The 14,050-nt window shown below is 44.7% G+C and overlaps 1 protein-coding gene across 3 annotated transcripts in view; it reads left to right on the top strand.

Moving 5' to 3' along the window:
• LOC109890036 (heterogeneous nuclear ribonucleoprotein L-like) overlaps window positions 1-10,936 on the top strand; it is a 66,548-nt gene extending 55,612 nt beyond the window's left edge. For 2 of the 3 annotated variants that reach the window (XM_020482000.2, XM_031823710.1), the window contains exons 7-13: window positions 2,137-2,211; window positions 2,968-3,182; window positions 6,991-7,112; window positions 7,311-7,512; window positions 8,056-8,113; window positions 8,217-8,315; window positions 8,903-10,936. In XM_020482000.2, coding sequence (XP_020337589.1) covers window positions 2,137-2,211; window positions 2,968-3,182; window positions 6,991-7,112; window positions 7,311-7,512; window positions 8,056-8,113; window positions 8,217-8,315; window positions 8,903-8,958 — 827 coding nt within the window. In that variant the 3' untranslated portion in view covers window positions 8,959-10,936. The remainder of the gene's footprint in view (window positions 1-2,136; window positions 2,212-2,967; window positions 3,183-6,990; window positions 7,113-7,310; window positions 7,513-8,055; window positions 8,114-8,216; window positions 8,316-8,902) is intronic. The other variant, XM_031823711.1, reaches the window with a different exon arrangement.
• Window positions 10,937-14,050: the final 3,114 nt, after the last annotated feature.

Raw genomic sequence — 14,050 nt, 5'->3', positions numbered from 1 at the left:
AATAAACAGCAGGGATCTAGACAGCCACAAACCTGGGACAATCCGTGGTCTCTGCCACAATGGCTATCTGCATCGCTGGCTGTGTTTATACTCTCAAGAAAACACCTCTAGCTTGATAGGCAGCTAGCTATCATTTAGGCTAGCTGCTACACCAAGCAGCTCCTCAGACCCGGCCTTGGTTGGCAGGATCCCTGGACAGATAGTAGCAGACCCATCAACTGATGCCAACCGTGTCGCGGGACTCAAACTCAAAAGGTAGCTAGCTAGTAACCAAACTTTCAAAACTTTCCAAAACAACAAACCGAGCTCTTCCTCGTTCCGCGGTCCGTGTTGTTCAAAACAACTGGAAGCTAGAGGATGGGCAGCTGCTCAGTGTAAAGCTGAGCGTACAGCAGGGGTCTGCAGTCTCTCCGTGGGAGTTCTTAATGATGGATAGTTTTCCCTTCTACCAAGAGGACGAGGAGAGTAGAGGAAATAGGGGGATTTGTGGGTATTTGAGGGTATTCGTGACTTGATTGTTGAGGGAGCGGCCGTAGCTTGAGATGGGAGGGGCCGTAGGGTGAGATGGGAGGGGGGGTTTAGGTGACTTATGCTTGCACAGCAGATAAAACAATGAACCTTGCTGCACATCCCTGATTTGTGACTGAAGGTCACTGTCTGTTTGATGAGCTTTCTCTCTCTCAATAATCCAGTACTGGTACCCCTGTATATAGTCTCGTTATTTTATGTCATTTTCTTGTGTTGCTTTTTGCTTTTATTTTTTAGCTTTATTTTTTACTTCCCATTGGGTGGTGCACAATTGTCCCAGCATCGTCCTGTTAGGGGAGGGTTTGGCCGATAATTAGACTTTATTTAGTCAATCTTTTCTTAACTCTATTTCTTGAACTGCATTGTTGGATAAGGGCTTGTAAGTCAGCATTTCACAGTAAGGTCTACCTACACCTGTTGCATGTGGCACGTGACAAATAACATTTGATTTGAATATTTGATTTGAACTATTATTAGGCATGTTGAGGGCTCCTTTGGGACTGTTCTTGTGGGAGATGGGACTGCAGCTGCTCTTTGTCCATCCTGTGCCTCCATGTATCTCACTGTGATTCTGTGGCAGATGTGAACTGACTGTATGATGATGTAACACAGGTTGATGTTGTGCACTTGTGCTGAAAGAGACAACCTGTGCCAATAAAGCCAAGACCTCAGTGAGAGGGTTGCTGACTGTTCACGCTAGTGATGTAATTCAGGTACTGTTCCTCCACCAATCTTTGTATTACAAATGTAACAATGTTTTTCCCCGATTTAAAATGTGATATTTTATGTTGTTTCTTTCTATTCTTGTGTTTTCTCTCTACTGTTCCTTGTCTATAGGTTGTGAAGGATTTAAATTGTATTTTTTTAAAGTGAATTGCCGTTGGGGTTAACAGTAGGACCTACTTTTTAAAACATGTATTGGCGTCTTCTTCTCTCTGTGTGTATTAGTACAACATAGTACTACTATTTAAAGTACTACTATGGTAAAGGTACAACTGTGGATGCATTATAGTCCTTCTAATGCAAATTATTACCAGGAGCATGCTCTAATAGAGCGGCAGGTGTTGGGCCAGTAACTGAAAGGTTGCTTGTTTGAATACTGGAGCCGACAAGGTGAAAAATCTGTTGCTGTGCCCTTGAGCAAGGCACTTAACCCTAATTGCTCTAGGGGTGCTGTACAATGATGACCCCACTCTTTGTGGGTGTCTCAGGGGGAGTTGGGATATGCAAGAAGCACATTTCCATTATACACTTGTGTTAACAGGACAAATATAAACACCCCCAAAAAATTATTATTATGCGTGTTAATCAATAGCATTTTTTCCATATGTAGCTTTGACTTCATTATTGTGCCCTGTTGTGCCCTATGCCTGCACTGTTACTATGTGAACATGTAATGTAAAGTAAGATGTCAACAGAGAGTGGGTTTCCCCAGTCGGTGTACTCATACTCACCTGTAATGTCACAGGGTTTCTGTCGCCTCTAATTATTCTGCTTCTTTACTTCCAATGACCTTTCTATCAGTGTGTCTATGTGAATAGCACCTATTTCAATTTGTAGCCCAGAGCCATTTACCTCATACTCTCTCCCTATGTTGTGAATGTGTTGATGTTTCAGAGCGTGGGAAGGGCAGGCAGGCCATACTGGGGGAGCACCCGTCCTCTTACGGAGACAATGGATACGGTAAGATCCCGCCTCTCAGCACCAAAACACTACCATATTACTTAGTGTATCGGCTTCCTCCATCTCTAGACACAGACTGCTACATTTATCCACTCTATCCACACAGACTGCTACATTATCCACTCTATCCACACAGACTGCTACATTATCCACTCTATCCACACAGACTGCTACAGTATCCACTCTATCCACACAGACTGCTACATTATCCACTCTATCCACACATACTGCTAAATGATCCACTCTAACCACACAGACTGCTACATTATCCATCCCATCCATACAGACTGCTACATTATCCACACTCCCCATTCCTCAGGTGAAACCCTGCCCAACCACCTCTATGCCTCGGATGGTATAGATTCCCAACCTTATCTGAAGGTGAGAGGAGTAGAGAGTACAGACCTCCCACCCTGCTTTGTCTCCAGAGGCTACCCATATGTAACCCACCTCCAGACTAGTTTTACCATCAGGGTTGTGTTTAGTAGGATCAAATAGGATCAAACAGAATATGAAAGTAGTAGCTGGCCTCCTCCATTTCAAAATGTTTTATCCCGTTTCATGCCTAAATCAAATGAAATGTAATTATATAGCCCTTCTTACATCAGCTGATATCTCAAAGTGCTGTACAGAAACCCAGCCTAAAACCCCAAACAGCAAGCAATGCAGGTGTAAAAGCACCTACTGAACACAACTCAGGTGGAAGTGAAAGTTGTAACCCCTCCTCCTCCTTTCCCCTTGGGTTTTGTATTCCAGGGTCACACTGCCCCCTGCTGCCTCTCCCAGGGAACAGCAGGTACAAGCTGAGCTCCCACGACATCCCAGAGGTGGTGGCTTACCCCCTGCCCCAAAGCTCCTCCTACAACAACCACGGCTCTAGCTCTGTCGCCATGGTGAGCGGCCTGCACCCCACCAAGATGAACTGCACCCGCATCTTCAACCTTTTCTGTCTCTATGGCAACATCGAAAAGGTCAGCAGCAGAGATCCACCTTAGGAGGGACTTGAGGGCATCCATGTGTGTGTTTGTGATAGTTTGAGTGTGAATGAACATTTATTTGATGAATTCATTTTTTGTTGTTGTCAGTGTGTGTTATTCTGTTTGAAGTATTTCTGTTTGAAGTAGGTGTGCTAAAGCAGTAGTTCTCAATTCTCTCCTGGGGACCCACAACTGTTCCATGGATATAATCTATTCCAGAGCACATCTGATTCATGGCGCCGGAGAAGATGGTTGATGTTTTACGTGCTCCTAACCAACTGTGTTTTCTTTTTCTCATTTTTTTTCGTTGTTTGTAACTTATTTTTTAAAACGTATTCTGTACATAATGTTGCTATGACCGGAAATAACTTCTGGACATCAGAACAGCGATAACTCACCATGAACTGGCAAAATATTTTTTTTCTTTAACGAGTCCGACGAGCCCGATGTGAAAGACATACTGCTTTCCCGGGAACAGGCCCAAATCCCCATAATTTGCGTGAGAATTCGTAGGCGATCGAATGAACCCCCACTGCCTTCTGTTCTACTAGCTGACATGCAATCATTGGAAGAAAAAAAACAATGACCTACGAGGAAGATTAAACTACCAACAGGACATTTAAAAACTGTAATATCTTATGCTTCACTGAGTCGTGGCTGAACAACGACATTATCAACATACAGCTGGCTGGTTATACACTGTATCAGCAGGATAGAACAGCTGCGTCTGGTAAGACAGGGGGGGCGGACTATGTATATTTGTAAACAAATTCTAAGAAAGTCTCAAGGTTTTGCTCGCCTGAGGTAGAGTATCTCATGATAAGCTGTAGACCACACAATCTACCTAGAGAGTTTTCATCTGTATTTTTTGTAGCTGTCTACATACCACCACAAACCAATGCTGGCACTAAGACCGCACTCATTGAGCTGTATTCCTCCATAAGCAAACAGGAAAACACTCATCCAGAGGCGGCGCTCCTAGTGGCCGGGAGATTAATGCAGGGAAACTTAAATCCGCTTTACAAAATTTATATCGGCATGTTAAATGTGTAACCAGAGGGGGGAAAACTTGAGACCACCTTTACTCCACACACAGAGACGTGTACAAACCTCTCCCTTGCCCTCCATTTGGCAAAACTGACCATAATTCCATCCTCCTTATTCCTGCTTACAGGCAAAAATTAAAGCAGGAAGCACCAGTGACTCGGTCAATAAAAAAAGTGGTCAGATGAAGCAGATGCTAAGCTACAGGACTGTTTCGCTATCACAAACTGGAACATGTTCCGGGATTCTTCTGATGGCATTGAGGAATACACCACATCAGTCACTGGCTTCATCAATAAGTGCATCGATGACGTCGTCCCCACAGTGACCAAACGTACATACCCCAACCAGAAGCCATGGATTACAGGCATCATCCGCACTGAGCTAAAGGCTAGAGCTGCCGCTTTCAAGGAGCAGGACTCTAACCCGGAAGCTTATAAGAAATCCCACTATGCCCTCTGATGAACCATCAAACAGGCAAGTGTCAATACAGGACTAAGATTGAATTGTACTACACCAGCTCTGGTGATGCTGATGCTCGTCAGGTGTGGCAGGGCTTACAAACCATTACAGACTACAAAGGGAAGCACAGCCGAGAGCTGCCCAGTGACACGAGCCTATCAGACGAGCTAAACTACTTTGATGCTCACTTTGAGGCAAACAACACTGAAACATGCATGAGAGCACCAGCTGTTCTGGACGACTGTGTGATCACGCTATCCGCAGCCCGATGTGAGTAAGACCTTTAAACAGGACAACATTCACAAGGCTGCAGGGCTATACGGATTATCAGGATGTGTACTACGAGCATGCGCTGACCAACTGGCAAGTGTCTTCACTGACATTTTCAACCTCTCCCTGTCCGAGTCTGTAATGTTTTAAGCAGACCACCATAGTCTCTGTGCCCAAGAACACTAAGGTAACCTGCCTAAATGACTACCGACCCGTAGCACTCACGTATGGAGCCATGAAGTGCTTTGAAAAGTTGATCATGGTTCACATCAACACCATTATCCCAGAAACCATTCCAATTTGCGTACCGCCTTAACAAATCCACAGATGATACAATCTCTATTGCACTCCACACTGTCCTTTCCCACCTGGACAAAAGGAAAACCTATGTGAGAATGCTATTCATTGACCACAGCTCAGCATTCAACACCATAGTGCCCTCAAAGCTCATCACTAAGCTAAGGACCCTGGGACTAAACACCTCCTTCTGCAACTGGATCCTGGACTTCCTGACGGGCCACCCCCAGGTGGTAAGGGTAGGTAACAACACATCCGCCACACTGATCCTCAAAACAGGGTACCCTCAGGGGTGCGTACTCAGTCCCCTCCTGTACTCCCTGTTCACTCATGACTGCACGGCCAGGCATGACTCCAACACCATCATTAAGTTTGCTGATGACACAACAGTAGTAGGCCTGGTCACCGACAACGACGAGACAGCCTATAGGGAGGAGGTCAGAGACAACAACCTCTCCCTCAACGTGATCAAGACAAAGGAGATGATTGTGGACTACAGGAAAAGGAGGACCGAGCACGCCCCCATTCTCATCAACGGGGCTGTGGTGGAGCAGGTTGAGAACTTCAAGTTCCTTGGTGTCCACATCACCAACAAACTACAATGGTCCAAACACACCAAGACAGTCGTGAAGAGGGCACGGCAAAACCTATTCCCCCTCAGGAAACTAAAAAGATTTGGCATGGGTCCTGAGATCCTCAAAAGGTTCTACAGCTGCAACATCGAGAGCAACCTGACTGGTTGCATCACTGCCTGGTATGGCAACTGCTCGGCCTCCGACCGCAAGGCACTACAGAGGGTAGTGCGTACGGCCCAGTACATCACTGGTGCCAAGCTGCCTGCCATCCAGGACCTCTACCCCAGGCGTTGTCAGAGGAAGGCCCTAAAAATAGTCAAATACTCCAGACATCCTCGTCATAGACTGTTTTCTCTGCTACCACACGGCGAGCGGTACCGGACCGCCAAGTCTATGTCCAAGGGGCTTCTAAACAGCTTCTACCCCTAAGCCATAAGACTCCTGAACATCTAATCAAATGGCAAGCCAGACTATTTCCATTGCCCCCCCAACCCCTCTTTTACGCTGCTGCTACTCTCTGTTATTATCTATGCATAGTCACTTTAATAACTCTACCGGCATGTAGCCTAGTGGTTAGAGGGTTGGGCCAGTAACTGAAAGGTTGCTAGATTGAATCCCTGAGCTGACAAGGTAAAAATCTGTTGTTCTGCCCCTGAACAAAGCAGTTAACCCACTTTTCCTAGGCCGTCGTTGTAAATAAGAATTTGTTCTGAAATGACATGCCTAGTTAAATAAAGGTTAAATTAAATAAATAAATCAACCTACATGTACATATTACCTCGACTAACCGGTGTAGTCTCGCTATTGTTATTTTACTGCTGCAGTTATTTACTTACTTGTTCCTTTTATTTATTTAATTTCTTAGTCTTAGTATTTTTTAAACTGCATTGTTGGTTAGGGGCTTACAAGTAAGCATTTCACTGTTGTATTCAGCGCATGTGACTAATAAAATTAGATTTGATTCAAATTGACAACTAATTATCAAGCCCTTGACTAAGTCAATCAGGTTAGCTAGTTCAGGGTGAAACAAAATTGTGAAATGTCTGGCTGGCCCGAGGAGAGGTTTGAGAACCACTGTGCTAAAGGTGTATGTAGCTATATAGTATTTGAGGCTTGCTATGCACATCATGTGTCTAAATCTGTGTGTGTGGCAGGTGAAGTTCATGAAGAGTGTCCCGGGCACTGCCCTAGTAGAGATGGGGGATGAGTATGCAGTGGACAGGGCCATCACTCACCTCAACAGCATCAAGGTGTTTGGCAAGCGGCTTAATGTCTGGTGAGTGTCCTTGTTAGCATGTTAGAGGATATCTTAGCACCTGCAGTATTCAACCACGGAATTAATGTTATTATCTAGTATCTTTTTACTCATTCTTTGTATTCCATTCCCTTCCTCTCCATTTCTCTCTCTCTCTCTCTCTCTCTCTCTCTCTCTCTCTCTCTCTCTCGCTCTCTCTCTCTCTCTTTCTCTCTCCAGTGTGTCCAAGCAGCATGCGGTCATACCCAGTCAGGTGTTTGAACTGGAGGACGGCAGCAGCAGCTATAAGGACTTTGCCATGACCAGGAACAACCGCTTCACCAGCCAAGGCCAGGCCTCCAAGAACATCATCCAGCCACCCTCCTGTGTGTTGCACTACTACAACGTTCCTCCCTGCATCTCAGAGGACCAGCTACTGAGGGTAGGACTGTAATGATGTCAATGGTAGCGATAGGATGTGAGCAGAAGCCTGAGGGTTTGTGGGTCAAGGCTAGGGGATATAGGTAAGGTTTATGGTTAACTCCCATCCTGTGAGCTGCGCTACTGCAACGTCCCATCTGAAAGTACCAGCTGCTGAGGTTATGGCTGGAATGACAGGGTTTCTGGGGAATGGGGAATAGAGAAGGGTTTCTGAGGTCTGTATGGGGTAGGGTTTAGCGTTGACTCTCATTCTGTGAGCTGCACTATTACAAGCCCCTCCCCCTACATTTCAGAGGGCCAACTGGATCTTGGAAGGAGGGTGGATATCTGATGTTTGGTGGATAGGAGGCCTAAGAGATTAAACTCTTTTGCTGAACAATTACTTCCATAGAAGAAGCGGACCACTGATGTATCTACCAGTCATTCACTGTCAATGATCTCTGTAGTTTGACCGCTATTAAAGAGCTCCATCTAGTGGATGTGGTTAGAAAAACATGAGCTCTGTTTCAGCTGCCCTTGTTGACTGTTGTTTGATTTCTTACAGCTATGCTCAGAGCATGATGTGCCGGGTTTCACCAAGTTCAAGATGTTTGATGCAAAGCGTAAGTTTATAATTTTGTTCACTTTTTTTTATTTTGTTAGGCTGTTGAAGGAGTTAGCTGTACTGCCATACTTAAGTTGTCTACTGTCCTCTCTTGTCATCAGCCTCCTCCAAAACTATCTCTGGGTTGTTAGAATTTGACTCCAAGACGCACGCGGTTGAGGTCTTGACCGTCCTAAACCACTACCAGATCAGAATACCAAGTAAGTGACCAGATGGCCTTGCTTTCCTCAACAGTGACCGCACTCTAGCACCAAACACTCCACCGTTAGTAGTCACTCTCAGTGGGATAACTGAGTGTGTCACATAGTCAGAGAAATGCCCAGAGAAATTGGATTCAGACCAAATTTACATGAAGACCTGAAGACTAAATCCTATCTTACATTCAATCTACCCCTTTCCCTTTACTGCACTGGCCTAGTCTGTCTTATTGCCCCACTATTATTCCTGAGTGAAATAGCATGGGGGACATGTTATAAAATCCAAGGGGGAGAATGCTGTCAATGCTGTCTGTTCTAGAAGCAGGTGGTTGGTTTTCACAATATTTATCCTCTCTGTTGGTTGGCTCCACAGGTGTTTCAGCCTGGCCCTAGGTGTGTGTGTGTGTGTGTGTGTGTGTGTGGGAGGGGGGGGACCAGACTTAACGCTGCTGTGTTCAGAATTCTCCCTGCCAATGTCCCCAACAGGGTGAACATGTGTGTGGGCATGCCATGTGAGCATGTGTGTTTGTTATGTGTAGGAATATGTGTGTATAGTAGGTGTGTAACCCAGTGTGTCTGACCTTTTCCAGATGGCTCTAACCCCTACACCCTGAAGCTGTGCTTCTCCACTTCCTCTCACCTCTGAGGAACTCAGGACCAGGGCACCAGCAGGACTGACCAGAGCCCAGTAGGAGATGGAGAGAGAGAAAGGATGGGGCTGGGAGGGACAGAGTACTGAGCTAACAAGACACTGAGACTCACTGTCTCCCGTTGAAGTGGAGAAGACTACTGAAACACACAAGTGTGAAACACTGGAAAATTGCTGAAGAGGTTTTCTCTTGTACCTCTTATTTTCTAGTATTTTCTGTTCTGTTAGTTTTTAAGTTGTCTCTATATAGAGAGAGCCAATCAGAACTAAGAACAGAGAGACGACACCCTCTCTTCCCAGCATCCATTGGGGCTGAGCATGGTACTGTAATGTAACAGATGACCCCTGAAAAGACTTGTTGTGGACAGAATGTGATTACTTGCCAATTTTTGCATTGTGTTCGAAGACTGAATAGAGGACGTCCAATATGCATCCATGCTGGTAAAGACTATCCAAAATGGTCGCCATATTTATGGGTTGACAGTGCTGCATTTATGCTCACCTTATTTAGCTGAGCAGCAGAAACTCAGTCGGTACTTCAGTGGAACAATGTGTCAATATGAATTAAAAATCGCACTGTAACATGTAAATGTGTATATAATTGAAATGAAAGCTCTGCTATAGAGGGTTGGGACAGGGGATCGGGTGATATTATTCATCTTATTTGAGGTCATTGTGTCAGCAGGTGTTTTGCTTTGGAGTGGACCGTTTAATGATGCGTTTTAGACACTGTGTTTGTACGATGTTTACACATGAAGAGCCCATGGTCTGTGTAGTATGTCAGTGTTTTGGGGCACACTGTTTGAATGTTAGTACTGGGTTCAGTGTAGTATCATGGCTCGCCTGCACTGGTTCAGTGTCAGTAGTTTTGTACATTCAGACTGTTTTAGTGTTTAGTGACACGCCGATATGTCTTATGTTCACAAAATGGCTGTATCCAGAATCATTATACATCACCCCTAGCTCTTTGCCTCATTAATTAGCAAATATTTTGATATTAATTAGTATATTTAAAACATTTATGGACATTTTCAGATGTCCTAATCCCTCAAATACCTAAGGTTATTTGGGAACAGCCCTGTCAAAGAGTGTAACAAATAATATGACTACAAATTCTTAGCACAACAAACTTGGAATTCCATTTTACTTGCAAAATAAGGAAATTACATGTTAAAGCCAAATTCCATTGGTCTACTCTGTATGTACTATTGTATAACATGAGCAATTACATACAGTACAAACCTTAAGGTGTTAATCAACCTTTCTGCAAGTAGCAAATTGCTATTGTATCTACTGCAGGGGAGGCTTTTCCAGGCACAGGATCAGGTTTGATTGGTTCTGGATGCATCCTGAGAACGTGACATTCATTAAGCATTCAACAGTCTACAGATCCTCTTACATTTTATTATTCCAGAATTGTTCCACATTCCAACTTCCATTTCAAAAGCCTGGAGTTACCATAAACAGCAGTCTTGTGCTTAAGTTCATGTTATCACTAGGCTACCCTGGGGCGGCAGGGTAGCCTAGTGGTTAGAGCGTTGAACTAGTAACCGAAAGGTTGCAAGTTTGAATCCCTGAGCTGACATGGTACAAATCTGTCGTTCTGCCCCTGAACAGGCAGTTAACCCACTGTTCCTAGGCCGTCATTGAAAATAAGAATTTGTTCTTAACTGACTTGCCTAGTAAAATAAAATAAAATAAATAAATCATCAAATGTAAGACACTACACGCATGTTCAGGTGGGTAGATCCCATGACTTCCATGTCTGACTGGTCATTAAATGGCGTTGTATCTATGGCTTTGTGGTGGATTTTATGGAGTTTTGTGATCTGTGCCAGTGTTAGTCACTGGAGTGACACCAGAATAGTATCCTCATGCACACTACTGATTGTGCATTCTCCTGCCCTATGAGCTTTGAGAACACACTACAATGAATTCCCTTAAATAAACTTCAGAGGATCCCTCTGCACACAAATGTATCTCTGAGGGCATAACTTGTTCAAATAGAACACTGCAGCCTTTGCTTTCCAGAGTCCCTATTGTCAATAAAGGAACGTAGCTTCCCACAGCTAAAGCTTTACTTTTCATGACTTGACAAGAAGGCCCTTTACATTGTAATGGGAGAGCTGGTTGGGAGGATATGAGAAAGAACAGGACAGGCGAGGATGAAACTGAGACACACACAGTAACATTATTAGTGATAGTTATTTTCCCTGTGCTCAGCTAGTGACATGTACTTGAATAACAAACATGACTTGCTCTTTCAACTCTTAACACTAAGAAAAACACAAACTTATACAAACCCATGTGGGCACACACTGACAAACACCTCTCTCTCCTATCTCTCTCTTTTTCACACTCCAGCCTCGTCTCTAGCTTTGCTGCACACTCCTACACACACCCTTGGTGCCCAGTAATCTGTTGGGGAACGCTGGTCTCTCGTGACCCTCTCTCTAAATTTACAGCTGCCTGTTGCTGTTCCCTGTGTGGGTCTCTCATATTTCTCTAGCCGGCTGCGACACTAATAATAGCAGTGCTGCGACACAGATTACTCCAGTCTGAGCCGAGGAGGGTACCTCTCTCTCTCTGCTGGGGCCTTTTCTAGTTCCCTGGCTTTCTTTATTTAGCCACTGACCCGTTTCTCTTTTCTCTTTGGAACAGAGGGCAGGTCACAGGCTCATTAGCATATTAAGGCTGTATGCGTGTTTTTATCATGACTGGGTCTTATGGTCAGCAATTAATCAGAGTATTATGAGTGCTATACTGAAGGTGATTAAAAAAAACAGCAAGGATTTAGGAAGGAGGAAGATAGTAGCTCATATGAATTTACACAGACTTCACATGAGCAGAGAGGGAGGGACTGTAATAAGAAAGTCAGAATAAGCACAGACGTCCTCCAGCTCTTTGTGTCCCAGTTTTCTAGGTTAGGCAGGCCGATCTATGTAAACAGGTGCCCTTGAGCCCAGAGATACCCAGAGAGATACTTGTCTCTTCAAAGGTGCGATTCCCACTAACCACTCCATTATGATTCTAGCCTCACATGTCACTCTTGACAGCTCTCCTGTAAACTGACAGCTACCTCTGATTCTCTGTACATGAAAGCCACATATATGACATTTTATAACTGCAGAAGAACATGTTTCACACCGGGGAAAAGGCCTTTGGGAGAACTGAAAATGTCACATTTAATTCTGGGATGGAAATGGGATCTCCTGGCTCAGTAGTCCTGGCAATTGGACGTATGTGTTTGTGCATGCGTAGGCCTATGTGTGTGTTTATCACGTGTGTGTGTGTGTGTGTGTTGATCCAGTGCCACCTGCCTGGATATCCGACCGCAGTCTTTTTCTCAGGTCCAGTAAATCTCTTATGGCTAAGTGAGGGGTTATTTGAGGACAGCTGTGAATCCCACCTGGAGCCATCCGGCGGACTGTGACACCTCGCCAGTCCAGCATCGCTGACCAGTGAACCCTGGCCAAGACCTTGTCACATGGGTCTTACAGTGTGTGCATCAATGGAGATTGTGTATGAGGAGTACTCTAAGGTAATGTGTTTATACAGCTTTAAGGACACATTATATTTATTTGACAGGGATGCGTTCAATACGAAAAAATGGTGTGAAACATAACGGTGCTGTTCTGAACGACCAGTTGAACGACCAGTGAGGGGTTGGGTTGTTGGTTGGGGAACGCTGTCAGCATGGCCGCTACCCTTGAAATACTTTCACTCATTGCTTCAAGCCACACCCCTCCACATTCACCAAACGGAGTAAATGTACCTCAAAGTCTGTTCTAGAAAGTTGAAGAACGTTTTGGGCAAACACACCCCAGGTGTGTTATAATCCTCTGCTACCCCACCGGGATATGATTAAAACATAATTACAGCAAGATATTTTGGTCTTTGACCGAAGGCCTCATACATCATTTAAAATGTACGCATTAGTTATTTTGGGGGAGCTATAGTTAGCTATATATTTTATGTCTGTGTAATTGCAAGCACTTCCTTAGGCATCAGTAAAAAGAATACCCCTACGAGGTAAACGTATTAACCTTTATGAAAATGAGCTCTTGAGAAATCCATTACAATACACAATATTATTATATTAACTTCCTAACACTCAGCCCAACTCTAAACAAACTCCTTTATAAACTCTGCAAAAAAAGCAACGTCCCTTTTTCAGGACCCTGTTTTTCAAAGATAGTTCGTAAAAATCCAAATAACTTCACAGATCGTCATTGTAAAGGGTTTAAACACTGTTTCCCATGCTTGTTCAATGAACCATAAACAATTAATGAACATGCACCTGTGGAATGGTCGTTAAGACACTAACAGCTTAGACAATTAAGGTCACAGTTCTGAAAACTTAGGACACTAAAGAGGCCTTTCTATTGACTCTGAAAAACACCAAAAGAAAGATGCCCAGGGTCCCTGCTCATCTGCATGAACGTGCCTTAGGCATGCTGCAAGGAGGCATGAGGACTGCATATGTGGCCAGGGAAATAAATTGCAATGTCCGTACTGTGAGACGCCTAAGACAGCGCTACAGGGAGACAGGACGGACAGCTGATCATACTCGCAGTGGCAGACCACGTGTAGCAACACCGGCACAGGATCGGTACATCCGAACATCACACCTGCGGGACAGGTACAGGATGGCAACAACAACTGCTCCAGTTACACCAGGAACGCACAATCCCTCCATCAATGCTCAGACTGTCCGCAATAGGATGAGAGAGGCTGGACTGAGGGCTTGTAGGCCTGTTGTAAGGCAGACATCACTGGCAACAACGTCGCCTATGGGCACAAACCCACCGTTGCTAAACCAGACAGGACTGACAAAAAGTGCTCTTCACTGACGATTCGCAGAATTTGCCTCACCAGAGGTGATTGTCGGATTCACGTTTATCGTCGAATGAGCGTGTACTCTGGAGAGGGATCGATTTGGAGGTGGAGGGTCCGTCATGGTCTGGGGCGGTGTCATCGGACTGAGCTTGTTGCCATTGCAAGCAATCTCAATGCTGTGCGTTACAGGGAAGACATCCCCCTCCCTCATGTGGTACCCTTCCTGCAGGCTCATCCTGACATGACCCTC

Source organism: Oncorhynchus kisutch, linkage group LG4 (assembly GCF_002021735.2).
Source record: "Oncorhynchus kisutch isolate 150728-3 linkage group LG4, Okis_V2, whole genome shotgun sequence".
Lineage (NCBI taxonomy): Eukaryota > Metazoa > Chordata > Actinopteri > Salmoniformes > Salmonidae > Oncorhynchus > Oncorhynchus kisutch.
The sequence above is the reverse complement of the archived record's forward strand: the minus strand, read 5'-3'. Positions and strand labels throughout refer to the sequence as shown.